This window comes from Phascolarctos cinereus, unplaced genomic scaffold, assembly GCF_003287225.1.
Source record: "Phascolarctos cinereus isolate Bilbo 61053 unplaced genomic scaffold, phaCin_HiC Scaffold_2;HRSCAF=192, whole genome shotgun sequence".
NCBI lineage: Eukaryota > Metazoa > Chordata > Mammalia > Diprotodontia > Phascolarctidae > Phascolarctos > Phascolarctos cinereus.
In genome coordinates, this window is record NW_027555625.1 from 254,352,177 (window position 1) to 254,380,136 (window position 27,960).

The window sequence follows — 27,960 nt, forward strand, 5'->3', positions numbered from 1 at the left end:
GTACTTGACGGAAGTACAAAGCTGGGGCATTTCAGGGAGCAGAACTCGATGTTTACCCAGAGCTCTGTCCTCAGAGAATATTGGTTCTGGTCCTGTTTGACCAAAGGATTGAGAGGACCAGGGCCCTTAACTGACCATTGACCCTTAACTGGGTCCAAGTTGACTGGAGAGGAGATTGTCACTGAATCAAAAGGACAAAACAGAAGAACTCACTGCCTAAGCATTAATTAGGACAGTGATAACTGTCTTCTGTTTCTGTATGCCTTTTGCAAAAATGTAACGTGATTACAATGCTAAGTCCTTAGTAATGAACATCTCGAAAGGAACAGAACTAGGATAACTGACTCACAGCTGTTATTGTCTGCATTAACTCATCCCACCTGCAGCCCTAATGAGGACTTGTGGCACAAATAAATCAACCAGGCCCTGGGCCATCGGTGCTGTTGCAGTCTTGGTTATTGTGTTTGCACCTCTTGAGTTACTTTTACTTGTTCATTCATTCAGCAAACATCTACTGACCCTTCTATGTGTAGGGACCTCTGAAAGACCCCAAGAGGGGTTCAGAAATAAAAGAGAGTATATTTTAAGAATCCCACAGTGCATACTAAGAAAGGTAAGACACATCTGTCAAACTTATTGAGAGGCATAAAGGGCTAGGGGCATCTAGTAAGACCACTTTTAAAAAAAATTTTCCCACTTAATAAAATTTTATTTTTTCCAATTATATGTAAAGATAATTTTCAACATTTGCTTTTATAAGATTTTGAGTTCCAAATTTTTTTCTCCCTCCCCTCCCCCCTCCCTAAGATAGCAAGCAATCTGATATAGGCTATGCATGTACAATCATACTAAACATATTTCCACATTAGTCATGTCACGATAGAAGAATCGGAACAAAATGGGAAAACTATGAGAAAGAAAAAACAAAAGAAGATAAAATAGTATTCTTTGATCTGCATTCAGACTCCATAGTTCTTTCTTGGGATGTGGATAGCATTTTCCATTATGACTCTTTTGGAATTGAGTAAGACCACTTTTAACCCAGGACATTGGCAGAGGTTTTGAAGAAGATGTATTTTAGTGCTGGAGTTGGTAGAATAGGCATGGATGCAGGTAGAAAGCTGGATTCTACATTCAAGGAAGATCATGAGCAGAGTCGGAAAGGAAAAGGGCATGATCAGAGAATGTGAAGAAGTGGAGGGTTCATGTAGGAGAATAGCCTATAAGTCTTAGGAGGTGGGGGCCAGATCAAAAGCCAATGGAAAATATTCTCCATCTTATGCCCTTTTGGACATAAACTAATAATCTAGATAATCAAGTTGCCACCTCTCTGTTTTATAAATCAGGAAACGGAACCAGAGAGGCCAAGTGATTTGGCCACAGTCACACAGGTAAGGCAAGTCATGTCATCTCTATGTCTGTTTTTTCATGTGTAAGAGAAGTTATTTGGATTATCTGGCTTTCTGTATATGAGAAGCAACATTATGCAGTAAATACCAAATTTGGATTCAGGAGACCTTAGGCAAATCACTTCCACTTTAGGGGTTATTTCCTCATTTGTAAGATGGAAGCAATGCACAAGTCTGATGGGCACCATCAGTAGCTTTCCATTCCCTGTGTTTGTAAGCACCACCCTTCCATTCTCCTGGGCTCACAACATACATGTCATCTTCAACTCCTCACTTTCTCACACCCCACCCCACCCTGCCCCCATATTCAAACTGTTGCCAAGGCCTGTTGATTTCACCTTTGCAACATCTGAATATGCATCCTTCTCTCCTTCAACACAGCTCCCACTCTAGTGCAGACCCTCCTAACCTCCTGCTTGGACTATTGCAGTAGCCTGCTGGTGGGTTTGCCTGCTTCAAGTTTCTCTCCACTGTCCATTTTCATTCTGCCACCAAAGTGATTTTCCTAAATTGAAGATCTGACTTTGTCACACCTCTAAACTCCAGTGGTTCCCTACAATTTCCAAAATACAAAATCCTCTGGCATTCAAAGCCCTTCATAACTGGTCATCCCTTCCCACCCCACCCCCTTTCCAGTCTTTACACACTCCTGCCTTCTGGCTATTGTACAAACGAGGTACTCCATCTCTCAGCTCTGAACATTTTCACTGGCTCTTCCTCATGTCCTCATCTCTCTCTCTTGGCTTCCTTCAAGCTCCAGATGAAATCCTCTCTTCCACAGGAAGCGCTTTCTAATCTCCCAATTCTAGTGCTTTACCTCTTATTTCCTATTTAATCCTGTGTTAGCTTATTTGCACATATCTGTTTTCTCTCCCATTAGACTGAGAGCTCCCTGAGGTTAGAGGCTCTTTTGCTTTTCATATCCTTAGCAACTAGCACAGTGCCAGGCAGATAGAACTTTGATACATATTTTTTGTCCCTCCCAGTCCCTGGACCCCCAGCCTCATTCAGGCATAGTATTTTTTGGAACTGCAGAACAAACCGTTGATCTCTCCACTGACCCATCATGCTTCAGAGAAGTCTTTATGGAAATCCACACTTACTCAGGAAATGCTCCCTGATCTCTCTTCAAATCAGAGCACTGAGAAAGAGATGTCCCCTAAGCAGCTGCCCTTTATGGTATGGCTATTGGGAAGTGAGGAATCAAGGAAGAGTTGACTCCTGGGTATATGGCTTTTGGCCTGGGTCTCACTGATCAAGTGGCCAGCTGGCATCATGTGCCCTTTGATGCCTCCCTCTGCCAAGGTGATATACTCCCAGAAAGGGTTTGTGTATCAGGTGCTAGACACTGAGAGCTGGAACAGCTTTCTATGGCAATAAATGGGGACTGGAAACATCTATTTTTCAGATACAAGGTTCTGAGCACCAAGGTTCTGGCTTTATTAAATGCAGGATCAGATGAGGGCCATGCATGACCGACGGACTTATGCTGGGTATTTAAAAGAAATCCTTGTATTCACTTTGGTAGTATATATACTAAAGGAAATCCTTATGTCATGGGCCAGGGAGTGGGGCTGAGAGACTTCCCTTTCTGGGTATAGTTATTGCCAGAGATATGCCACCATTCCCCTGTGCCCTCTTGCTTTGAAGAAAACATGGAGTGAGGTTGAGTAATGTGTAGAGAAAAATCTGTCTTTTCTTCTCAACTTCATGGTTCCCTGCCAAGAAAACTACTGGTTCTTTTTCCCTTGCTTATGTTTTCATTCCACATGTATATTCTCTGTCAGAAAGACACACCTCAGACGCTGGGATCTGTGGATATAATGTATTTTTTTTTTCCTTGCTAAGGTCTTGCTCTTGGGCAGAAATCTCAGCCCTGGTTTCTTTTATGGGATGTAGCTCCCATTCCTCTAATGCAGTTCAAGGCCAAGGACCAAGATCTGAGCTTAATTTGAGTTGCTCTGGGGCCCATTTGCTGGAACCAGTGCTATCCTGCATCCAAAATCCAAGTAACAGCCTGTGTTGTAACAGCTCCTTGTCTGTTCCTCCACTACTGCCAGCACGCTGGAGGGCTGTCACAGTTTCACAGGTGTATCAGGTTAAGCTTAGCTGCACAATTCGGAATTCTTGGTCCCTGAAGGTTGAGTTTCATGGGATAGTCAGGACGCCTGGCTTCCAGTCTCTTCTGTGCTTCTCTCCACGTCCTCCTCATCTGTAAAATGGTGGGTAGGGGAATCGGACCTGATTTTCTCCAAGGCCCTTCCAATTCTAATATTCCGTATTCTAGGGTGCTATAAAAATTCATCAAGAAATGCTGGCTCTGCAACCAAAAAAACGCTTGGGCAAAGATGCCCTTTATCTCGTCAGTTTGCAGGCTTAGTGGACCTGGGGTCGAGAGTCAGGAATCCATGGAGCTTGAAATTGGACACGAACCAATTCTGTTCTTTGGGAATTGGACTAGTAGCTCAATACCGAACCGAGTCGTGGCAGGGGGTACTCCCTGCAGGTTCTCCAGGGCGTTCGTTACGCATGGAGAGAGCACGCACCGAGGAGGGTGGTGTGGGATGCTGGTGGCGCGTGCGCGCGCGGACCTCTGCGAGTCCCTGCGCAAGCATCCTCTGCGGTAGCTGTGGCGCCCTTTCCCTTCCCCTCCCCCAGTTGCCCCCCTTTCCCCAGTACCCCCTTCCCCTTTCAGTGGGCATCTCCCAGCCCCAGAGGCCATGGAGACCGAGGTGCCCCGCATGGACCCCCGCCTCCTCCTTGTCCTCCTCTACGCGGTGATTCTCCAGGAATTACTCTGTGGCTGGATGGAGCTGCAGCGGCAGCGGGCCAAGCCCAAGAAGCAGGCGGGGCCGCTGTGGTCAGCCAGGTAGGGGAACGGCATTGCGGTGGGAGGGGGGAAGGGCGCTTCCCGGAGAGCAGGACCCCACTGTCATCCCTCAATTTCAAACTTCCTATATGGGGGTGGATGGCCCCAGGTCACCCGGACATAATTTGAGACCTTTATGATGTGAGATTTCTCCAAAGGTGCTCTGAAAGAGAAAAGCCTAAGAGGAGCTTATTCTGATAGAAGATGAAGGGAGGAGGAGGAAAATAGAGACCAAACCTCTTCTCAGGGTCAGGGTAGGGGGAATGCTTCTTGAGCTCGAGAGAAAGACCAGATGCGTCCCCTCTCTGGGTGTGCCATTGCCCTCCACGTTAGGGAGTAGACAGTGAACAGGTGCATTTAGAGCGCTACCTCATTGATTATTTTGTTTTTTTAATCAGGGACTTGGATAAGCTCTGATGGCTTATCAGATTTGCAAACGCCTTCAACCTGGGGGCAGATGGGCAGATACTGGATAACAAAATCCTTAGGCTGGCAATCAAATCCATTGATTGAATCTAAGGAAATTTAACTGGAATTAATGTTAAATCCTGAGTTTTTAAAAAATCAGTTTTCCAAGTGCCAGATGAGAAGGATGGACTAGACAGCAATCACTGTGAGAAAGGCTTAATTTATCATAAATGTGACTGAATGAGCATTATGAGGAGGCACCTAAGAAAAGCTAATGCAAACAGCTAATGTTCAGAATGAAGTAGCTGATAATTTTGTTGGCTTTTGCCTTGGTCAAACCCCAATTGGAGTATTAGGTCCATTTTGGGGGGAGTTTTGACTGTGTCCAGAGCAGGGTGACCAGGATCATGAGGGTAATGTGAACCCATGCCATACCAAAATTAGTTGAAGGCATTAAAGATGTGTAGTCTAGAGAAGAGACAAATTTGGGGATGGCACAGTTGTCTGTAAATGTGTGAAGGGCTGACATGGAAGAGAGACAGACTTGTTCTATCTAGCTCCTAAGAACTGTGTATTTCCAGGCTGCCCTGTTCCTACCCCTCTTCCAGGCATGAATTGCATCAACTATCCCAGTTAGGAAAAGTAGGAAGTAGAATAGTACAAAACTCATTCCTGTCAGGGTCCAAGAGCTCCTCAGTTCTAGTGCCTAGATTTGAGAGACAAAGCTCTTATTTTCCCCCTTCATCTTTACTGTGCTGTTCCAGTGGTCAATCTTGTCTCCACTGGGTTGCCCTATCTCCACACCAAAGGAGCATCACCTTGTCCACCTGTCTTCATGTGGTCATTCCCATTGCCGGCTTCATCCCTTGGTCTTTGTGGCTGTTGTTCTGAGACCTTCCGTGCTTTGTTAGTTCTGTCCTGAAGTGTGTTCCACAGATCTGTGTAGAGCAGACCAGTCACAAATACATGTGGTTTAATATAAGGGGAGAAAGATATTTCTGCCTTGAGGGGCTCAGTCCTGCTAGGCCATATGGAGTGGTTTGAGAGGCACCGAGATAAAAGGGAAAAGTAACAGATATAAATGAAAGGACTTTGTTGGATTCAAAAAAATCGGTTGCCTGAGTTTAGCATGGTGATGACAATATTGCATGGGGAGACAATTCTTGAGGAAAAGGCTTTAGGGTTTTAGTGGACTCACTCAAAGCTCAGTATGGGTCAGTAATGGGATAAGACAGCCAAAAAAGCTTTGGTTTTAAGGTTCACAAACCAAAGCAAAGTGTCCAGGACAAGGGAGATGGTTGTTCTGTTCCCTGGCCTCGTCAGACCCCATTTGCATTATTTGGTTTCATTCAGGGCATCATATTTTAAGAAGGCAAACTAGAGCGTGTCCAGAACAAGGTAGACAGGGTGGTGAGGGAAGTCGTGCTCTATGAATATTGATCGAAGGCCCTGGCACTGTTTACCCTAGAGAAGAGAAAATATAGAAGGATCCATCTTCAGGTATTTGAAAAGCTGCCTTATGGAGAGAGATTAGACTTGTTCTGTTTGGCATTAGAGGACAGCATAAGGAGCAGATTTCAGGGAGCCAGATTTTGGTTCACTGGAAGGAAAGACTCTCTGACACAATCGTCCATTAAGGGGATAGTCGGCCTTGCTAGGTAGTAAGTTTACTGTCTCTGGTGGTGTTCAAGTGGGGAGTACCACTTGCTGGTGATGTTACACCAAGGATTCCTGCTTCAGATACAAGTTGCCCTCTGAGGTCCAACATTCTTTGATGAAAGGAACAGAGGAAGAAGGCAGAGTATGTCATAGTTGGCATTTACATAGCTGCTTTCAGGTTTACAAAGCACTTGACATCCATCATCTCATTTGAAGCTCCCAACAGCACTGACAGGTGGATGCTAGTGTTATTTTATGTGTGAGGAAACCATGCAATTCATAAATGCATGAGGCAGGATCCAAACCCCAGACTTCCTTGATTCTGAGTCCAGTGACGCTCTGTCATGACACCATGCCAAGGCCAGGTGGAAGGTCAGTGGCTTGGCTTTAAAGGCTTTGGGGATTTTTGGTGCTGGAGGACCCCCGGTGACCGGGTCTTTGTCCACCGCAGCTTTTCTAGGTCTCGGTCAGGTCGACCTGCTTTCTCTCGGCCGCTGGTGTATTCTCTGCGCAGGGAGCGGCTGCGGGACTGGCGGAAGGCTGGCAGGATCATCCGAAAGGCCTGAGGGATCCCCCAGTGCTTCCAAGAACCTGCATGTAGCTTCCCTGGGCCCTGAAGGAGGATGATAAGGCCTGGAGCCCAACAGGAAGGCCGTTCATGTGGAGGATGAGTTTGCCCAGAGAACAAGGCCCTGCCCCATTAAAGAAGCACAGACGGTATCCCCCACACCTCCCCATCTTCAGGGCTGGTAAAGCAAGAGCTTCCTACCTTCATGGAAATGCCCAAGCACCTGGTATTTCCTGGAGTTAGTGTTTTTGGGGGACACCTGGGACCAGGAGAGGAAAGAGATTGGCCCAGACATGGGAGTGCAGAGACCTGAGACTGTACTGCCCCCACCTGGGAGGGAATGTCTGTGTAGGGGCAGGGGAGGGGAAGGATGGAGAGAGGTAGGCTCTGCTGTGTTTCCCATCCTGGGTCCCGATTTGGAAATCTCCCAGCCAGCTCAGAGTGATATGGAATATGGTCCTTCTTTCCTCCCCAACCTGGGTCAGAGTCTGCAGACTTCTAGATTAGTGGTCTTGGCCCTAGGGTATGGGGGAGTGACCTTGGGAAATGAACTGGGAAAGACTGGGGAAAATAGCCAATGCAAAGAAATGAAGAGATGAGGTTTAGATATGCCCAGCCCCCAGTTTATCTATTCCATAAGGAGGTAGAGGAAGACCAGACCTAGGCCCCGCCCTCAGGGAACTCACCGTTCTTAGGAGACCTGAGGAAGCCCAGACTGGGTCTTGCCCTCAGGGAAATCAGTAGTATTGGAAAGTGTAGACTTTAAGAAACAGAGAACAGCATTGGAGAGTGTATATTCAGGCAGCAGAGTGAGTGGTGTACCCCATGGGACTTGCATATCTGTTGTACTATAAACAATTTGTAAAATGTTTAGTAAATAGGACTATTTATATGTATAGATAAAACTTAAAACCTGCCCTAAGACTTGTGGGACACCTTGTATTAGGAGATCCCCCTCTCAGGGTATCCCTACTCCCATGGATTAATCTAATTTAATCACTACCACTACCACTAATCACTGTCTCCTCCCTACTTTCACTTCTCTCCCCCCAAAACTCCTTTCATTGATTCCTCTTTGCATACAAGATAAAGTCTGAACTCTTCCTGGCCTTACACTCTCTGCCCTCTAGCCTGTAGCTCACATCTAAGCCTTATCACCTAACTACTTTCCTGTATACTCCAGCCAAACCTACTCCCCCCTCCCCCAAAACATTATGCTGATTCCCACCTCTGCTTCTTTGCTTTTGCTGCTCCCGATCCCTGGTCTTCCCTCCTTCCCTGTTACCTCTCTTCCTTTCCCATCCCTTTTTCAAGTCTTGGCTTCAAAGCTTAACTCATCAACACTGCTGCATCTCCTCTGAGCACCCTGCCTTGGCTTGCAAGCTGACCCCATCCTACCTTTCTAGCTTTGTTATACATTCTTTCCCTCTGCACAAACCAGACTTCTTCCTCTCCCTCACATTGGGCATTCCACCTCCTGTCTCTGAATTTTCACTGCACATGCTCCATGCCTGAAATGTACTCCATTCTCAACATCCATCCTTCTTCCATCCCTGCTTTCCTTCAAGACTCAGGTCAAGCCCCCACCCCTACCCTCCCTTCTGAATGAGGGCTTTCCTGGTCTCCCTCATACAGCTACTACCACCCCCAGCCTACCACAATCTTCTATATGTTTTATCTGTGTATATAGAGGGGCATTTTGTCTCCCCCATTAGAACGTAAATTCAGAGGCAATGACTGATTCCCTTTTGTCCTATCCCTAGGGCCTAACACTGTGCTTGGCCCATAGTAGGTGCTTAATAAACATTTGCAGATTGATTGGTTAAATTCAACAAACATTTACAGTGTTAACTACCAACGATGTGCTAGGCACTGGAAGTACAAAGATAGTTAAAATATAGACCCTGCTGTCAAGAAACTAACAACAACAGTAATAGCTAGCATTTATATAGCACTTCCAAGTTTTCAAAGCAATTTTTAAGTATTATCTCCTTTGATCTTCACAATGCCCCTATTGTTTCCATTTTACAGATGAGGAAACTGAGGCAGTCAGAGGTTGTGACTTGCTCAGGTTCACACAGCTAATAAGTGTTTGAGGCAGGATTTGAACTCTGGGTCTTCCTGCCCCCAAGTCCAGCCCTCTATCCATTGTTTGACCTAGCTGCCTCATAATCAAACAGGGAGAAAGACATATGCACAAATAACTCTGATATAAAGGAAAGTGAGAGGAATGCAAAGGACATGTCAAGACAAAGTGCCATGAGAAATTTGAGCAGGGAGCGATCTTTTTCAGAAGGGACTGGTCTTTGGGAAAATACTTCATGGAGTATGGGAAATTTGAGGTAGGCTATGAAAGAAGGAAAGGGCATCAGATAAAGGGTGGGGAGGCTCATTCCCCAATAGGGGAGAGTGTGGACAAAGACACAGAGAAGGGAGAAGGAAGGATGAGAACAAGGGGACAGAAAATTGTCTCATTCAGTAAAATTTAGAGCCTGTGAAAGACAGCAGCATTTTCAAAGACCAGAAAGGTAGGGAGAAGCCAGACTGTGAAGGCCCTCATTTATCAGGATCAGGAATCTGTACTTTACTTGTCAGGCAATGAAGAGCCATCGAAAGTTTTTGAGTAATGACAGGATCAAAGTGTTAGGAAGATCACTGGGGGCAGCAATGTGTAGGATGGATTGGCAGGGAGACCAGTTATATGTCGCAGTAGTCAAAGCAAGAAATGAGTGACTGAACTGAGGTGGGGGTAGTGAGAATGAGGGGTTGTTGTGATAGCTGAAGTGCTTCCTCACTCACAGAACTCTGGAACCCTTATTGTCTGTGCTGATTATTGTGATTTGCCCAGGCTCATCCAGCTGATAATTTTCTTTGGCAGGATTTGAACTCGAGTCTTCCTGCCTCCAAGTCCGGCACTCTATCCACTGTTGTCTGTGCTGCTTATTGGATATCTAGCACCATAACCTTTTGTCATTTTTCCCCCCATGTGTTTATGCCTTGTCAACTCAACCAGATTCGAGGGCAGGAATCGTCTTCTACCTGTATGTATCCCTACTGCCTCACACAGCTCCCTGTGTTTGATAAACGCTAAGGAAACATTTTCAACATAGTTGTCTGCTTTTCAGATGCTGGGTCTAGCTGGCTTGAGATGTCAGAGTGGGGAGGGAGAGATGGTGGCAGAGGAGGAAACAGCTGCTGTCTTAAGTAGGAGAAAGAGCTAGTGGCTCTGTATTATCAGCAGTGTCCAGGACTGGGTGGGATGGGGTGATAACAGCATGCAGACTAATTTATGAACAGACTAATGGAGCCACTTTATAGGAATCCTTTCCTTTGGAAGTTATTTTAATAAAGAAGCCCCCTTCTACAACTGCCAGAGCTGCATAACCACACCACCCGCCTTAACCCTGGTCCTGCCACTCATAGCAGGGACTACTAATACTGTTAATGTTATTATATCACGCTTTAAGGTTTGCAAAGCCCTTTACAAATGTTATTTCATTTTATTATCCTCACAGCAGCCCTGGGAGGTAGGTGCTATCATTGTACCCATTTTACAGATCTCAAAACTGAAGGAGACAGAGGTTAAGTGTCTTGCCCAGGGTCATTAGCTAGTTACCTGAGGGCACACTTGAACTCAGGTCTACCAGCATTCTACTTAAGCTGAATCGCCCAGCTGCCTCCTGCCTAGGACTTTTACTCAAAAAGATGAAAGAAAATATCATTGTGGCCATGGTAGAGATAGAACCTCAGCTGAACTTTACAGAGATTTAGAATCTGGAGCAGTAGAAATAAGAAGGGAGCATTTCATGAAGGGAATAGGGCATGAAGAGATAGGAACAAGTAGGGTCTGTTTGGGGAGTAATGAAGTAAAGAGTTTGTATAAGGACGTAATGGGAGATGTTTGATTACGGGGGCCTTGCATGCCAGGCTGACGAGTTAGCATATGATCTAAAAAAGAATAAGGAGTTTGCTGAGCAAGGGAGTGATGGGATGAGAGAAGAATTTTAGGAAGATCAGTCTGCCAGCAAGAGGCAGGGTGGCTTAGTGGATAAAGAGCCAGCCTCAGAGTCAGGAAAACCTGGGGTCAGGTCCTGCCTTAACAGTTGGTGGCTCTGTGGCCCCAGGTAGATCACCACCTGCTACAGGCAGCTCTCTGAATTGCAGGGTAGGTACTGACTGCTTCAGCCGAGGGGGCTTCTTCACTTGAGTCCCATGAGTCATTGGAATCAGAAGTCCAGTTAAAAAAAACCCCAAACCAAAACCTGTCAGTGTAAGCAGGATGAAGTGGGGAGGGGAGGGTTAGGAGGCTGCTGAGGCTGCAGTCTGGGTAGAGGGGGGTGAAGACCTGGTTGGGGGTGATAACCATGAAAATGGAGAGGAGGGAACTACGTGAGGGAAGTAGGAAGAAAGAAGGAAGAGGATTTTGTGACTGGGTAGAGGGGTGGGGGGAAAGAGGAGGAATGAAGGGTGACACTGGCTTTTCCCTCTTAAGGGCCTGGGAGGTGGGGGTACTACTGCCAGCAGCAAGGAAGATGGGAGAGCCATACAGTTTGTAGGAGGGAAGTCCTGACTCTCTTTCGGGGCATGTTGAGTTCCAGGTGATGATGGAGACGTTCCAGAGGCAGCTAGCCATGTGGGGCTCAAGTCCTGATACAAATGTGATGATGTCTGGAGCAGCTCACTGTAAAACTCCTGGAGGAGGGTCAGAGCCCTCCAGTTCTCCATACCATGGTGTCCAGAGGTAGGTGCAGGGCCCCTCACAGGCCCTGGGATCTGATGTCATCAGGACCGGTTTGGTAAGAAGTTCAACCCAAAGGAAGTGGGTTGTAGAAAAGCAGGTCATTTCCTGGTTCCCAGCCTAAATAAAAGGATTACAAGAAAGTTGGGAGCAGATACATTTTCTGAGATAAGAAGCCTGGCTAATTTGTTGATGGAGAACATTCATTGGAGGAACTGGAATAGTGAAGAGTCTTGATTTAGGGATGCGTAGCCTGGGGGAAAGATTCCCAGGGAAAAGTGATAGCTGTCATTAAGTACTTGAAAAGCTATCTTGTGAAAAAATGGTTAGATTTATTCCACTTCGGCCCAAAGGGCAGAAAAAGAAGTATGGGTAGATGTTACAAAGAAGTAGATTTAGGCAGGATAAAAGGAAAAACTTCCTAATAATTAGAGCTGGCCCAAGGTAAAATGAGCTGCCTGGGGAAATTGTAGTTTCCCCTTCTTTGGGTAGAGGAGAGATGACCATTTATCATTCATGCAGTAATGGAAGGGTTCTTTTTTTGAGGGGGAGGGGTATGGCTTACACAAGATGGCCCAAGGTCTCTCCCAGCTCTGAAATTCAGTTATTCTTTGACTGGATGGAGAGGTGCAGTACTCTTGGACTATCTTATGGACGTCTGGAGGTGACACAGGGCCAGGCAGAGGGAGCCACATGAATAAAGACTTGGAGCTGAAATGAAAGTTAGCCTGAGCTGGGGATGATGGGGAGTCTGGTGTGTATCAGACAGCGTCGGGAGTTAGTGAAAACAGGAACTCATCTGTGTGGTGCCCCACTTTCATATGTACATGTAGTCTGTCCTTTACAACAACCCTGTGATAGGCAGGGCAAACTTTAGTAGCCTCGTTTTACAGGAGAGGAAACAGGGTTTCAAAGAGAGAGAGATTTACTTGCCCAAGGTCACACAGCTGGTAAGTAAGCAGTGCCAGGAATACAAACCCAGATCTCCCAACATTGAAAGCCCTGGACTTTACCCTAGTTCATGCTTCAATGAGTATTCATTGACTGAAGGACTGGGTGGGTGGGGGTCCATTTATGGAAGGTCTTGAATATATATGACCTAGGAGGTGGAGTGATTCCCTACTGAACTTGGGGATCTGGCCTCCTGGGTTCTCCTTATCCCGGAGTAGAGGACCCACAGACTTGGGCACTTTGTCCAGGCAGAGAGGGTTGGAGCTCTCTTCTGACAATGGTGGGAGTAGAATGTGGTGGATGTGGAGACTGAAGTGGGGCGGGGACACAGTGATGTGAGAAGGGGAGGGGCAGAGGAACAGGTGAAGAGCCAGAGCAGGGATGGGCCCTAGAAGGTAGAAGCTCATGAGAGAGGACAGGAGAGTGAGAGAGAAGGGAAATAAGGAGTCCAGAGAAAGAGAGGGGGGAGAGAGAGAGAGAGAGAGAGAGAGAGAGAGAGAGAGAGAGAGAGAGAGAGAGAGAGAGAGATCAATGGAGGGGGAACAGAGAGAAATTCCTGAATGATACCCACTGTCAGCCCCCTAGAGGCAACAGCCCTTGACCTTCAGTCCAGGAGAGAGTGTCAGTAAATCCCACGGGGGAATCACAATCGGGCTGTACACTCTCATAGGTTGTCGACAGTGTTGTTCTTGCCCCCCCTCCCTAAGTACATGATCTCCTAGGAAGGGGGAGGGAACTGGGAGAGGCTGAGCCAGGTGGTGGGGGGAGTGTCTCAGGGGTGTCAGAGGAAGGTCTCTAAGAAACATCCATGGGCTAGAGAAGGAAGTGGTGAAAAGAGTGAGGAGTCATCCCATTTGAACAGCCTGGAGTGATTCCCCTGGGACAGGGATGACCCCTCCCTCCTGAGGTGAGGGCTCTGAGGCCTCAGTTCATTCCTCTGCGTCCCGCCCGCCCCCCCTGACTCACTTCCTTTGCATAGAGGCGGAAGCCTCTTCATCAGCTTCCTCTCCCTCCTGGTTCTCTCCCCGACAGGCAGGTGTCCTGGTCCTGGGTCCTGGCTGGAGATTTCCTGAAGCCCGTCTCTCCTGATGCCCGTGAATGCAGTCTCCTGACCCTTTCCCCTAGAGCTCTCTCCTCCCTCCACAATACAGCCTGGGAGCCCCCAGCCCAGGGAGGCTTTGGCATTTCCTGCTTCCTGAACAGCTGGAACGGCTGGCCTCTTGGGAGGAGGGCAGAGCAGGGGACCAGGGCGCCCTGGGGTGGCTGGCTCAGGGCCTGACATTGATCACACAAGGTATGGACTAGTTGGAGCTGGGGAAGGCCTCGTGGTTGTCCTGTCTCTCACCAGCTGGCTTTGTCTCTTGCTGTTTCTTTGTATGTGCCTGTCTTTTTCTGTCTGACTCTGTCCTGTCTCATTCTTTCTCTACATCTCACTCTGCCTCTGCCTCTTTCCTTGTATCTGTCTTAGTGTCTCTCTCTGTCTCTCAGTATCAGTCTCTTTTCCCTTCTTCTCTCTTTTTTCTTTGTCTGTTTCTGTCACCTCTCTTTGGCTTTTTCTTTCTTAATCTTCTCTGTATGATTTTCTCTCTCTCCTCTTGAGCCTGGCTGTGTATGTCTCTCCTTGTATCTTACTGTCTCCATCTCTCTCCCTGTGTCTGCCTCAAGGGGAGGTGGAGGAATTGGCGTGGGGTTTCTTCTACCCCATCCCCACATCTGTAGGTGTGGGGAGGTCAAGGGGCTTTCAGGAGAGGGGTCCATCCTGGGGGTGGTTTGAAGACCCTCACACTGTGAGCTAGCAGATGAGATTGCATCCTGTCCATTTTTCTAGCCCCAAGAAACGCCCTAGGGACTTTCTTCTCCACCCTCTAGCCCTCAGTCCTCTGGGGGTCTGCTTGGGGAGGAGCTAGTGCTGCTCTCCCAGCCTTTATCCTTCACTAGTGTCCTAGTGACTATGGTTAAGGGAGAAGATCAGTTTAAGGAGGGAACCTAGGGAGTCAGTGTTTGTTTATCCAATTATAGGAGTAGGGGAGCTGGAACTTTCATGGGAAGGAGATTGGCAATGTGGTTTCAGTCCTTGGGCCTTCCTTCCCTCTTTCCCCCTGTCCACATAATACCCCCACCCCCAGCCCAGGGACCTCCTTCCTAGAAGCCCAGTGATCATAGCATTGGCCCTGGATGGGGGAGGAGATGGAGCCAAAACCTTATCTACTTCTGGACCCTGCCACTGACCCCTCTGTCAGGAAGCCCTCTAGGCAAACAAAGCCACAGAACCACCCACCCCTCCCGCTGTCAGGCCTGGCCACTTCCTCATTCACTAGGCAGAGCTGCATTTATTCCCTTCTGACCTAAAGGATTTGCATGTGGGGCCCAGGCATCCTGATGGTGGGGGTGAAGTTTGATACCCCTCCCTCACTGGCCAAGCCCAGCCTGGCTGAGAGACGAGCTGCGTCTTCTAGGAAGGACGTAGCCACCTCCCAGCATAGCTCTGGGAGAGCATCTGAGATCCTTTGGGATCTCTGAGAACAACCAAGGTTACCTGCTGTGCCCAGTTCAGGAGAGCCTGGGATTTGGAAAGGTGGTTGTCTTGTCGGTCCAGTGGGAGGGGCCTTAGAGCTTATCTATAGTCCAACTAACCCTGTCATTTCACAGAGAAGAAAATCCAAGCCCTGAGAGGGAAATCAGTTTGTTCAGTGTTTTAAATAGGAAAACCAGGATTGGAACCTAGGTCCTCTGTATCCAAATCCAGTTCTCCAGAACTGTACCACTTTTTTGTAGGAGGAACAGTAGGAGCCAGGGACAAAGGAAGGAAGGAAACAAGCATTAATTAAGCACTTACTATGTTTTTTGGTTTGTTTGTTTTGGGGTTTTTTTTGGTCTAGGCAATGGGGTTAAGTGACTTGCCCAGGGTCACACAGCTAGTAGGTCTTATGTGTCTGAGGCCAGATTTGAACTCAGGTCCTCCTGAATCCAGGGCCGGTGGTCTATTTACTATGCCACCTAGCTGCCCCAAGTGCTTACTATGTACCTGGAACTGTGCTAAGCGCTTTACAAATATTATCACATTTTAACCTCACAACAATTTTATGAGGTCATTGCTATTATGACCACTCCCTATCAAGGCAGACAGGTTAAATGACTTGCCTAGGGTCATGCAGCAAGGAAACTTCTGAGGCTAGATTTGAACCCAGGCCTTCTTGCCTCCAGGCCCAGGGTTCTATCCACTAGTCCATCTCCCTCTACCACCTCCACCTCTACCTCCAATCCCTCTCCCTTTGCAGCTGGAATGTTGGAAAGACGGAATCAGGCTGGGGTGATGGGAACTGAGAGCTAATGATCTTAAAATTACATCATATTTCTTTTCTGAGCCTCTCTTTAGTAGATCTATTATCTGTTTTCCCATTGGTTGTGAGTTGAAGCTCTGTACCTAGCTATGGAGTTGCTTAGGGCTGAGAAGGCCAGGTACAGTGATACCTTGAGATGTCCCTGGCAGACCTCTGAAAAGGCTCTTAATGTGATCTTCCTGTTCTAGGGAAGACAACCTGAATGGTGTGTCATCAAGAGCGATGGAAGGAGGTCAGCCAAGCCCCCGACCTGCCCAGGTTCCCTCAGGGGGCATGGTCTCCTCACCAGTGAGGGCTGTCATTCGCTTGCGCCGGAAATTCCGGATCTTGCGCAAGAGCCGCCTACGATCCAACCTCCCTGGGGAGTCGTCCCTGGCTCTCACCCCGTCCCCATCGCGGCTGCTTCAGAGACAGATCTCCCTCGACCGGGCCAAGCTGAACAGCACCCCCGGGCCCCACCTCCCCCACCGCATGAACTTTGAGAAGCCCCAGTATTTCACCTTCGAGGCCCCCGTGGAATCGCCCTTCCGGAAGAAGAAGAAGCGCAGTAAATCTCGGGTTGTGTTGTACCCGGAGAGCTCTCGGAAGTACCTCCCGACCGAGCAGAAGAGCAAGGCCAAACGCTGCCTGCTTCTGCTGGTGGCCATCGTCTTCATTCAAATCCTCAACGCCATCGAGAACCTTGATGACAATCTGCAGAAGTACGACCTCGATGGGCTAGAGAAAGCCCTGCAGCGGGGTGTGTTTGGCCAGAAGGCCGCCATGGACAGCATTATGGAACTACTGCGGGATTATTTGGCCACACACATCCACAGCCAGCCTCTGGTCATCTCGTTCAATGGCCCAAGTGGAGTGGGCAAAAGCCACGTGGGCCGGCTGTTGGCAAAACACTTCCGCTCGGTGATGGAGGGGGATTTTGTGTTGCAGTACTATGTGATGCATCACTGTCCAGACCATCAGGAGGGCCTAGCCTGCCAGCAGGATCTGTCTGAGAGGATCACTGACATGGTGACCCGCGCAGAGGTGGAAGAAAAGATTCCTGTGTTCATCCTGGACGAGGTCGAGTTCATGTCTCCAGGCCTGCTAGACACTTTGCACGGCTTCCTGCAGCCTCGGCAGTCCAATGAGTTTCTCAATGCCATCTACGTGCTCATCAGCAGTATTGGCGGCAGCGAGGTCACACGCTTCGTTCTGCAGAACATCTCCAGCGAGCTGACCCCACAGCGCCGCAGGGAGGAGCTCAGCCAGTCTGTCCACACCCTCCTGGCAAGCACCCACCCGCTCTGGGAGATTGCTGAGGTGGTCCCTTTTGTCCTGCTAGAGAAATGGGACATCATGAACTGCTTCCTGGATGAGATGGTGGGTGAAGGCTTCTACCCTGACCAGAGCCACATCGAGAGCCTGGCGGGGCAGCTCAGTTACTACAACACCAAGGGAGGGGAGTTTGCTGTCACGGGCTGCAAGCAGGTGGTGGCCAAGGTCAACCTGTTGTAGTGGACACCTCGCTCGTCCTGCACCTATCCTTGCCTGTCCTCTTCACTCTTCTGTGGAATTCAAACTTATTGTGGTAGGGGAGGGCACCAGAGGGCTCAGTGGGTTGCCCCTGTCCTCCTCCAGGCTCTCACATTTCCTGCCTTGCCTGGCTTAGACAGTGTTCCCAGGCTTATCCTCAGGAATACTGCCTCTTGGGATTTGGGGGAGCCCAAAGTGCTGCTCATAGAAGGAAGGTCAAGGCCTCTATTTATACATAGGACTTTATAGCTGCTTCCTCAAATACTGTCCCCTAGGATGGGGCAGCAGGCATCTAGATTGCTGATTTCTCTGCGAAGGCAAGACGCATGAAGGAGTTTCAGGAGCTGAGGGAAGGGCTGGTGCTGAAGGCTGCAGGTCAGACTTGGGGAACTCTTCCCTACACGCCTCCCCCCACAACCTCCTCACTTTCTAAGACTGATGTTCAACACCTGCTTGATCACAGTGCCAGATGTCCCGCCCCACAGAGCACCAAACCAGTTGTGGGTAATGGAAGGAGAGATGCTTCCTGAAAGCTTAGACCCTGGGGAGGGGGGTGATTGTCAAGACTGTGCCATGGTCTTCAAGATTCCTAATAAATGTCTGCCTGGTCATCTGTTTGATTAGTGTTAATAATATACGTGGGTTCAAACCTTCACCTTGTTTCCCCAGCCACAAACTGTGATCTAATCCCAGCTACAGACTGATCTGATCCAGCCAAAGAGAGATCTGTAAATCTGACCACAGACTAATAGGGAACCCTGTCCTGTGATCCCAGACTGATCCGTAACCTCAGTCATAGACTAGCCTTGACTGCGGATCGAATCTCTACTGTGGTCACAGACTAGACCCTGACTCTAACTAACCACCTCTAAGGGTGTGAATGTCAGAGGGCAACCCATACCCACTCTCTCCCTGATGGGGGCATCTTCATTAGCCAAGGGTCAGTATGTGATTCAAGGGGTTAGTGGTTGGTATGGAAGCCTTGAACAGAGAGTCACGATACTATACTTACATCGTGTTTCTAATTCTCCCTTCCACCCTCACAGATGAAGGCTATATTGATCCACAGTCAGGCAATCAACAAGCATTAATAAATCATTATGTGCCAGGTCCTGTACTAAATGGGGAATACAAAAAAAGGTAAAAACAGCCCTCAAGGAGTTCACATTCTAATAGGGGAGACAATGTGCAAATAACTATGTACATAACTTCTACCAGAAGCTTTTCCCAACCCCTCCTAATTCTAGTACCTTCCTTCTGTTAATTATTTACTATTTATCTTGTATATAGTTTGTTTTGTATATATTTCTTTGCATGTTGTCTCCCCGTTAGATTGTAAGCTCTTTGAGGGCAGGGACTGTCTTTTGCCTCTTTTTATATCCCCAGAGTTTAGCACAGTGCTTTGCTGTACAAAGGCACTTAATAAATGTTTATTAATTTGTTGATCAAATGATTCATATATACAGTATACATGGAAATAATGTTAGAGGTAAGAGGATGGGAGTCAAGAAGGTACCAGGATAGACACCCATCCTCTAGATGGTGAGATTTTAGCTGACTCATGAAAGGACAGCCATATGAAAAGACAGAATAGGGAGGCTGAGGATTGTGTTGGAAGAACAGCAAATAAGCCAGTGTATATAATGTGGAGGGAATTAAAGTGTAAGAAGCCTGGAAAGGTAGAAAGGGATCACTTTATGATAAGAGGGGATTAAAATGCCAAAGTGTTTTATATTTGATCCTGGAGGTAAGTAGGAGCCCCTGGAGTTTATTGTGAAGGGGCGGCATAGAGCGCTTCACAGCTAAGTGGAGTGTCGGTGACTAAGCTGGGGCCTGCCCTGACCACAGTCATCCCCCTTTAGCAGGGTCACATGCCATACTGGTACTGAGATTACCTCACATACCTCTGGGACCTGGCACAAGCCTCTTCAAATGGAAGCCTCCGTTTCTTCATCTAAAATGAGGGGTTGGACTTGGCTTCCAAGGGTCCTTCCACCTGCTCAAACTTTATATCTCCTAACCTCTGCCTGCCTCTCTTTCCTTAAATGTGAAATGGGGATAATAATAGAACCTAACTTAGGGTTGTTGAGAGGAGCAAATGAGAATATTTGCAAAGTGCTTTGCTTGTTTCTTTCCTATCCGTTCCGATGCTGGTGAAGGAAGGGCCCTACTCTTCACTGAGCAGGAGGCTGGGGGCTGGAGGAGTGGGGTGGACCCCAGGCTAGGCAATCCCCTGGTTGGTGCTTTACCTCTCAGTATGCTCAGCTGGAGCGAAGTGGGGATGGAGTGGGAACCTTCACTTCTCCGAAGGCTCAACCAAGGGAGTCCAAACCCATTCTCCAGAATCCATCCTACCTATCCAGGACCTGCCCCAACCCGTGGGGGACGGCTCTGCTCCTCACCAGTCCCTCAGTAGCGTGTCTGGTGCCCGCTCCTCACGCACCCTCGCGTAGCACCCTGCCTGCCGTCCGCCCCCATGCGCCCCTCCCCAACAGTAGCGTGTCTGGTGTCCTCACGCACCCCGCCCCCTCCCGAGCAGCACTGTGCCTGCTGTCCCCCGTGCACTCCGCAGGCTGCGTGCAGCTTGTTTTCAAGTGCACCTGGATGCCGGGGCTTCAACTTGGTCTTTCAGGGAGGCCGGAAGGGCAAACTTCGTGAGGACCCTTTCTTCCCTCCTCTCCCCCTTCCCCGCCCTCAGCCTGCGCCCACTTTGTGCCAACTGGACGGGCGTCGGGAGCGGAGTCCCTAGAGGTGTAGCCTAGGGTCACATTTCTTCCCCCTGCTGGGGGTCTGGGTTGTCAGAGGGAGCGCTCGCCCGCGCCTGCCCGCCTCCCCCCTGATCTTTTCTGTTCACGTCCCGGTTGCACCCGCTACTTCCAGCGCCGGGTCTCAGTTTCCCCGGATACTAGGACACTACTTGGCCTCTCTCTCCCTGTCCCTCCCGGCCCCTACCCTCACCTCTTTGCCCCTATAGGCGCTTCCAGACGGAGCCTGCAGGTTGGGTTTGGGGGAAGGGCACCAGTGAGACTTGCAAGAAATGAAAGAGTCGAGTAAACACTTAAAGATGTTCCTCTTTCGCCCCGGGTTAAAACCACTCTGGCCTCTTAGGCTCCCCAGGGGTACACAGATGAAGTCCTTGTGGCGACTGCTCCGGGTCAGCAGTCTCCGGTCCTGAAAGGGTTGGGGTGGCTGGGGTGGCTGGGGTGGGCGGAATTGGAGGCTCTTAGATGCTGACTGTGGCAGTTAGAGAGGACACTATCAGATCCTGTTAATAGGAGCATGTTTATCCGTGAGGGAGGGAGGAAGAAAGGAAACAAACATTTATTAAGCGCCTACTATGTGCCACGGCTTTACAAATATCTCATTTTACTTTCACACCAACACAGGGAGGTAGGTGCTATTATTATCCTCATTTTATAGTTGAGGAAACTAAGGCAGACAGCTGTGAAGCTTCTCTGCCTAGGATCATACAGGCTGAGAACGAATTTGAACTCGGAACTTCTTGACTTCACGCCCAGCACTGCACCACATAGCTAGGCACCGCACTGGAAAAGGACAAACACAGTTCTGTTTCCATCCAGGAGCCTACGGGGGTAGCCCAGAGCCCTGTACAGCAAGGGGGAGCTTTTAAAAGGCAGAAAGAAAATAGACACTTGTCCAGGTAGAGAGAACCAAACAGATCATAGTTTTTAAGAGATGGAAGGTACCTGGGGTAGCTAGGTGGTCCAGTGGATAGAGCTGGCTTTGGGTGGGGGGAAAAGAGGGAGGAAAGATTGGGGAATGAAGGAGTAGATGGTCCCCAGAAGTGCCATGGGGCTAGGTACTTTTTTCTCTAGTCTCTAAAGAAGTATTGGGCTAAATCATGTCTCTCTTTTTCATCTCCCCCTCCCCAAATATCTCTGGTCTATTGGTATGAGTCTGAGTTTAAAAAAAAAATCCTTACCCTGGTTGCTCTTAAGGGGGAAAGTAGCCCTTAGCTAACCCTCATCATTTTAGTACCTTCCCAACCAATGCTGGTTACATGAAGGGCTACCACACAGAGTGAATAGCAATTATATTCATTTATCTAAGCCAAACAGTAGGCAGAAATTGCGAGAAGTTCTATAGATTAGAATCCATCAGAAAATATATGAGTGAATTAGGTCTTCTGCTTAGAGTGAGATAACATCTCACAGCTCAAGCCAAGAGGTTTATTCTAACAATCTCCAGGAGGCAAGTTGGAATGCTGAGGAGCTAGCTTCCCCTACATGTCTGATGCTTCTCTCTCCACCTGAACAGTGTCTGGAAATACACATGACTCTTGCCCAAGAAGCTGTGAGTTCCTCATGCAGGTATGTACTTCCACATCATACCCAGCTACCAGGAGTGAAACCACAGGCTTTTACCCTTTACTTACTAAGCCATATTTGCACTTTGGAGTTGAAGGAAATAGAGAAGTTAGACTCACAACCCGTGTATTTCTTGGTTGACAATAGGCTGAAAAAGTCTTAGCACTTGACTATTATCTCAGAAAGGCTCTGATAGAAATAAGCTGCTGTGCAATGCCAGGGTCCCTTGTCTCTGTAAGAGCACACATCACCCAAGGTGAGTTCTCTAGCTGAGCCTGAGGTGGGAACTGGCATGGATTATAGCTGTCATTAAGGAGCAAGCTCAGATAAGAGAAAGACTAGGCCAGCCTAGCCCTGAAGCAACCTAGCCCTGGATGGACCTATCTAGCAGAAACTCTGCCCCTTACGAGGAGCTAATCCAGCCCAGCAACAGAATGACCTAGCCCAGGAACAGAGTCACCTGCTAGCTCTCCCAGCCACATTTTAGGAAAGATATTAATAAGGTGGGAAGCACCTAAAGGGAATTAGATGAAATAAATTTATATGTTTAATTTGGAGAAGAGATTTAAGGGGAACACGATAAATGTTTTCAAGTATTTGAAGGACTTTTGTGGAAGAGCGATTAGGCTTTTTCTTCTTGACCCTAAGGTACTACGGATAGAAATTACAGAGAAAAAGATTTAAGCTTAATGTAAGTGAAATCTTGCTAATAATAACAGCTGGCAAATTTATAGCCTTAAGGTCAAGTGATTTGTGCAGGGTCATGTAGCTAGTAAGTTTCTAAGGCCAAATTTGAACTCTGGTTTTCCTGACTCTGGGTTCAGTACTTTGTTCACTGTGCCATCTAGCTGCCTGCAATAATTGGAATGGGACTGCCTTAGGAGGTAATGCATTGACTCTCCCTAGAAGTCTTCAAGCAAAGGTGAGTTGCAGAAGGGATTCTTGGACAGATATGGGTTTGACTAGATAACTTCTGAAGTCCATTCTACCTCTCTAGTTTCTGACTGACTCCAAGTGAGAGAAGTAGCACAGTGTCCTGGCCTCTTGTCAATCACAGAGCCCGAGAGGTGACCTGAGTGGAAAGGTCACACTACTCCTGTACCTAGACTCTGATAATCCCCTTATCAGCTCTTTCATCTTGTTGCTCAGCACTGGGTGACTTCAGTGAAATTGAAGATTTGAAGGTAACTGTTCCCAAATAAACCCTCTGTCCTTTATCTTCCCTACCCCTCCCAGGAAACTGAGAACTGTCTGTTCTCAAAGCTTGCCAGCCCCCACCCTGCTGTTGCCCTAAAGATGCTGCTGGCCCTTAAGTCAAGTTGCAAAAATTAGGCAGCATCAAAGCCTATGGGAGAAACAGAACAAAGCTTATTGACAGTCTCACCCAGTATTCTCTAGGATGAGACCTTTCCTATAAGGGTGAGGGGCAGGGATAGGAGTGTGATGATCAAGGGACTGAATCAGGAGGCATTGACCTAAGGTTACTTCTGGAGTCCTAGGGATGGTCCTTCTCCAGCCTGAATCCTTCTTTAGCCTACCTAGGGAGACTAAGCAGTGTGTGGTCCAATGGAAAAAAGGACCGGATTTAGAATCGGAAGACCTGGGTTCAAATTATGGCTCTGCCATTTCTACCTGTCTGACCAGGAACAATTCCCTGGGACCATCTACTCCTTCATTCCCCAATCTTTCCTCCCTCTTTCTCCCCACCCAAAGCCAGCTCACTGATGAGACTTTCCTCCTCTTCTCAGCACGGCACAGTTCTGCAAAACTTCCCAAAGCAGGGTTATGTTTAGACCCTCGGGCCAGGTGGTATATGGGTACATTGAATAATCAATAAACTCTTGAGGCAAATTCAATGTTAGGCAGGACCAACCTCCCCTGGAGTGGCCTGGGGTATCAGGGACCTGTCACACTTGAGAGCCCTGTTTTGGTTCTTAATTCCCTTGGTTATTTTTCTTTCTTTCTTTTAAAATAAGTTTTTTATTGATATCTTCTGTTCCTTGCATCATCATAGTTATCTCAAGTATCCCTCTCCCCCACAATAAAACAGATAGTATTTTTAGAGAGGAAAAAACAATCAGCATAACTGTCTGATACATTGGAAAAAAGCCCCCAAAATATGTGCACCGTGTAGCAGCTGTGGACCTCCAACCTCCATGCTGTCGTGAGTTGGGAGTGTCCTTTAACATCTCTTCATTCTGAGTCCTGCTTGATCTTTATAGTTTTGTTACAATCTCTTTTACTTTTTGGTGTGTAGCTGTTCTTTCCACTTAAATGATTGCAGCTGCTGTGTATGTTGTTTTCTTGGCTCTGCTTACTTCCTTCTGCATCAGTTCATATAGATCTTTCCATGCTTTTCTGTATTCATCACATACATAATTTCTTGCAGAACAATAATGTCCTATTACATTCATGTACTAGAATTTGTTTAGTCATTCCCCAATTAATAGGAATCTTACTTTGTTTCTAATTCTTAGCCATCACAAAAAGTGCTGCTATAAATATTTGAGAATATATGGGAACTTTTGTCTTATTGATGGGTTCCTCCTTAGGGTAGGAGTCTAGTTTGATGACTGCTACTTTATAATATAGCTTGAGTTCTGGATGTGCTATCATATCCTTGTCCCTACTCCTTTATATCATTTCCCTTGATATTCTGTGTCTTTTGTTTTCCCAAAAGAATTTTGATTATTTTTGTCATGTTCTGTACAGTATCCCCTTGGTAATTTGATTGATATAGCATTAAAAGTGTAAATTAATTTTTGTAGTATTATCATTTTTATTATATTGGCATGACCTAGCCATGGACACTGAATATTCCTTCAGCTATTTGAGTTGATCTTTATTTAAGGAGGACTTTGTAATTGAATCTATACAAGTCTTTTGTGTGCTTTGGAAGGTTGATTCATCTATATTTTATGCATTCTTGTAGTTATTTGGAATGGGATCTGCCTTTTCATTATTGCTTCTTGTATTTTGTTATGATCACATAGAATATTACTGATTATTGAGGATTTATTGCATGGTTGTTTCCCTCTATTATGTTGTTATTATTGTATAAATTGTTCTAATTCTGCTTACTTTGTTCTGCATCAGTTCATAGAAGTCTTCCTACTTTCCTCTGAAACTGTCTGTCTCATAATTTCTTATGGCACAATAATATTCCATTATTTTTGTTTATCACAATCTGTTTAGTCATATTCCAATAGAAGGGTAGTCCCTTAGTTTCTAACTTTTTGCTACCATGCAAAGAGCTGATAATTTTTTTTGTATGTATAGCTTCTTTTTTTTCTTCTTTGAGGCATAGATCTAGTAGTGGTATCACTGGGTATGCTTAATTTGGTAAATTTCTGGGGATAATTCCTAATTGCTTTCTAGAATAGTTGTACCAATTCACAGTGCCACCAAAAATTCATCAACGTTTCTGTTTACTCAGCGCTCCACCAATATTTGTCATTTTCCTCTTTTGTCATCTTTGTCAGTCTGATAAGCATGAACCTCAAAGCTGCTTTAATGTATGTTTTCCTGATTATTAGTGATCTAGCCATTTTTCATATTATTGTTGATAGCTTGGATTTCTTCCTCTGAAAACTGCTTATTCATATCCTTTGACAATTTATCAACTGAGTAAAGGACTTTAGTCTTATGAATTTTAATCAATTCCTTGTATTTCTTGAATAAAAGATTTATCAAAGAAGCTTGCTGCAGAGATTTTTCCCAATTACCTATTGCCCTTCTAAGTTTGACTGCATTAGATTTTTTCTGGTGCAAAAACTTTTAAATTTTAGGTAATCAGAGTTGTTTATATTTATTATCTTGTTTTATCATGAACTCTTTCCCTATCCATAGATCTGAAAGCTGATTTCTTCTTTGCTTCTCTAATTACTTTTTATATCTAGAACACATATCTGTTTGGACCTTTATTTGGGATACAGTGTGAGGAGTTGGTCTAAACCTAATTTCTGCCAGACTGCTGCCCAGTCTTCCCGACAGTTTTTGTCCAATAGTGAGGCCTTCCTCACAGTAACTGGAATCTTTGGGTTCTTTGGATACTATGCTATTTTTTATGTTTTGTACCTATTCAGTTCCACTGATGGTCTTCATTTTTTTTATAAACCAGTGCCACATCATTTTAATGATTATTGCTGTATAGTACATTTTGAGATCTGGTACTGATAGCATCTCTTCCCGCTTTTTTTTTTCTTTCATTGCTTTTCTTTTGATTCTTGACCTTTTGTTCCTTCAGATGAATTTCATTATTATTTTTTCCAATACTAATACCTTAGTAGTTTGACTGGCGTAGCATTGAATTAATTAAGGCAGTGTTGGCATTTTTATTATGTTAATAAATATAATTATATAATTATATTAATATTTTATTATACTAGTTTGATTTACCCATGAACAATTAATGTTTAGCAGGCAGCTAGGTTGACACAGTGGATAGAGCACCAGCCCTGGAGTCAGAAAGACCTGAGTTTAAATCTGGCCTCAGACTCTTTCTAGCTGTATGACCTTGAGCAAGTCATTTAACCCTTTTCCTCATCTGTAAAATAAGCTGGAGAAGGAAATGGCAAACCACTCTGGTATCTTTGCTGAGAAAATCCCAAAGGGGGTCACGAAGAGTCGGATGTAACTGAACAACAATAATTACTGTTTCTCCAATTATTTAGATTTATCTTTAATTTCTGCAAAAAGTGTTTAAAGGTAAGTTCATATAGCCAATCATGGTGGATACACTTCCAGAAATTTTTATAGCTTCTGTCACTATTTTGAATGGAATTTCTTTTTCTGGCTCTTCCTACTGAGTTTTGTTGGTTATATATAGGGAATGCTGATAATTTATGTGGATTTATTTTATAGCCTATAATTTTGCTGAAGTCATTAATTATTTCAATTAATTTCTAACTGACTCTCTAGGATTCCCTAAGTGTGCCATCATATCACCTGAAAAAGTGACCATTTTGATTCCCTTTTGCTTATGCTTATTCCCTTAATTTCTTTTTCTTATCTTACTGCTATAACAGTATTTATATATAACAAGTATTTCTAGCATTATATTAAGTAGTAGTGGTGATAATGGGCGTACTTGCCTTTTGGAAAGGCCTCTAACTTTTTCTCCACTACATATAACATGTGCTCTTGAATTTAGACAAATGCTGTTTAAATATCAGGGAAAGGTCCATTTATTCATATGATTTAAAGAGTTTTTAATAGAAACAGACATTGGATTTTGTCAAAAGCCTTTTCAGTATCTACTGATATAAGCTTACAGTTTTTATTATTTATGTTATCAACAAGATTATATTTCTAGCCTCCCTTTTTTGAAACAACCCTGCATTTTTGGTGTAAATCCAACCTGGTGCAATCTTTTTAAGTATGTTGTTGAAGACTACTTGCCCATGTTTCATTTGAACTTTTTTGCATTAATGTTCATCAGGGATATTGGTGTGTGGTTTTCTTTCTCTTCTTTGTCTCTCAATGGTTTAGGTATCAAGACCATATCTGTATCATAGAAAAAGATTGGAAAAGTATCTTCTTATTTTATTGTTGCAAGGTTTTTGTAGTATTGAAATTAATTACCTTTGAGTGTTTGATACTTAAAAGTATTTTTTGGTGATCTGATGTTTAATTTGCTTTTAATCTGCTTCATTTTATATTTTCCTCCCAATGGACCTACTTCCATGTTTGGAAAGATGACTTTTCCATGTAATAGCCTTTTTGATTTATAATCCCATTATTTCTATAACTTAGCAGATTGTAGCGTCATAGATTTAAATCGGCAAGAGATCTTAGAAGTCTTTTAATTTAAACTCCTTATTATACAGATGTTGTTTGTCCTCATTCTCAAAGAGGACCATGATATCAGGGAGGTGATACCATGACATGCAAGTGAATTGGATTTAAGTGAGGCAAGGCTGTGCCTTACTTTCTCCTCCAGAGCCATCTGGGTCCAGTGGGAAGATATAGATGAGGATGACTGGAGATGGCCCTGAATGCAATGGGAGTCCTTGACCTTTTTAAGCTAAGGTCTTTAAGAGGTCTCAGTCTGACTGATGCAATGCCCATTCAGTGAGTAAGTGAGTAAGAAATGAGGCAGAGAATGGCCTCTTTTACTTAATCAATAAAAAAAAAAATCAATCTGGGAGAGGAAGACCCTCAGGTTTTCTGGCCAAA

At 45.9% G+C, this 27,960-nt stretch overlaps 1 protein-coding gene across 1 annotated transcript; it reads left to right on the forward strand.

Annotated features, from left to right (window-relative positions):
* Positions 1-546: 546 nt before the first annotated feature.
* TOR4A (torsin family 4 member A) lies at positions 547-18,064 on the forward strand. The gene is made up of 4 exons (XM_078149942.1): positions 547-4,278; positions 6,797-11,654; positions 13,635-13,896; positions 16,132-18,064. Exon 4 carries the CDS (start codon positions 16,166-16,168, stop codon positions 17,435-17,437), a length of 1,272 nt encoding a protein of 423 aa, XP_078006068.1. The 5' UTR covers positions 547-4,278; positions 6,797-11,654; positions 13,635-13,896; positions 16,132-16,165; the 3' UTR covers positions 17,438-18,064.
* Positions 18,065-27,960: the final 9,896 nt, after the last annotated feature.

Excerpts from the sequence above, each read along its gene's own strand:
- TOR4A (XM_078149942.1), top strand. The coding sequence starts at position 16,166 with ATGGAAGGAGGTCAGCCAAGCCCCCGACCTGCCCAGGTTCCCTCAGGG.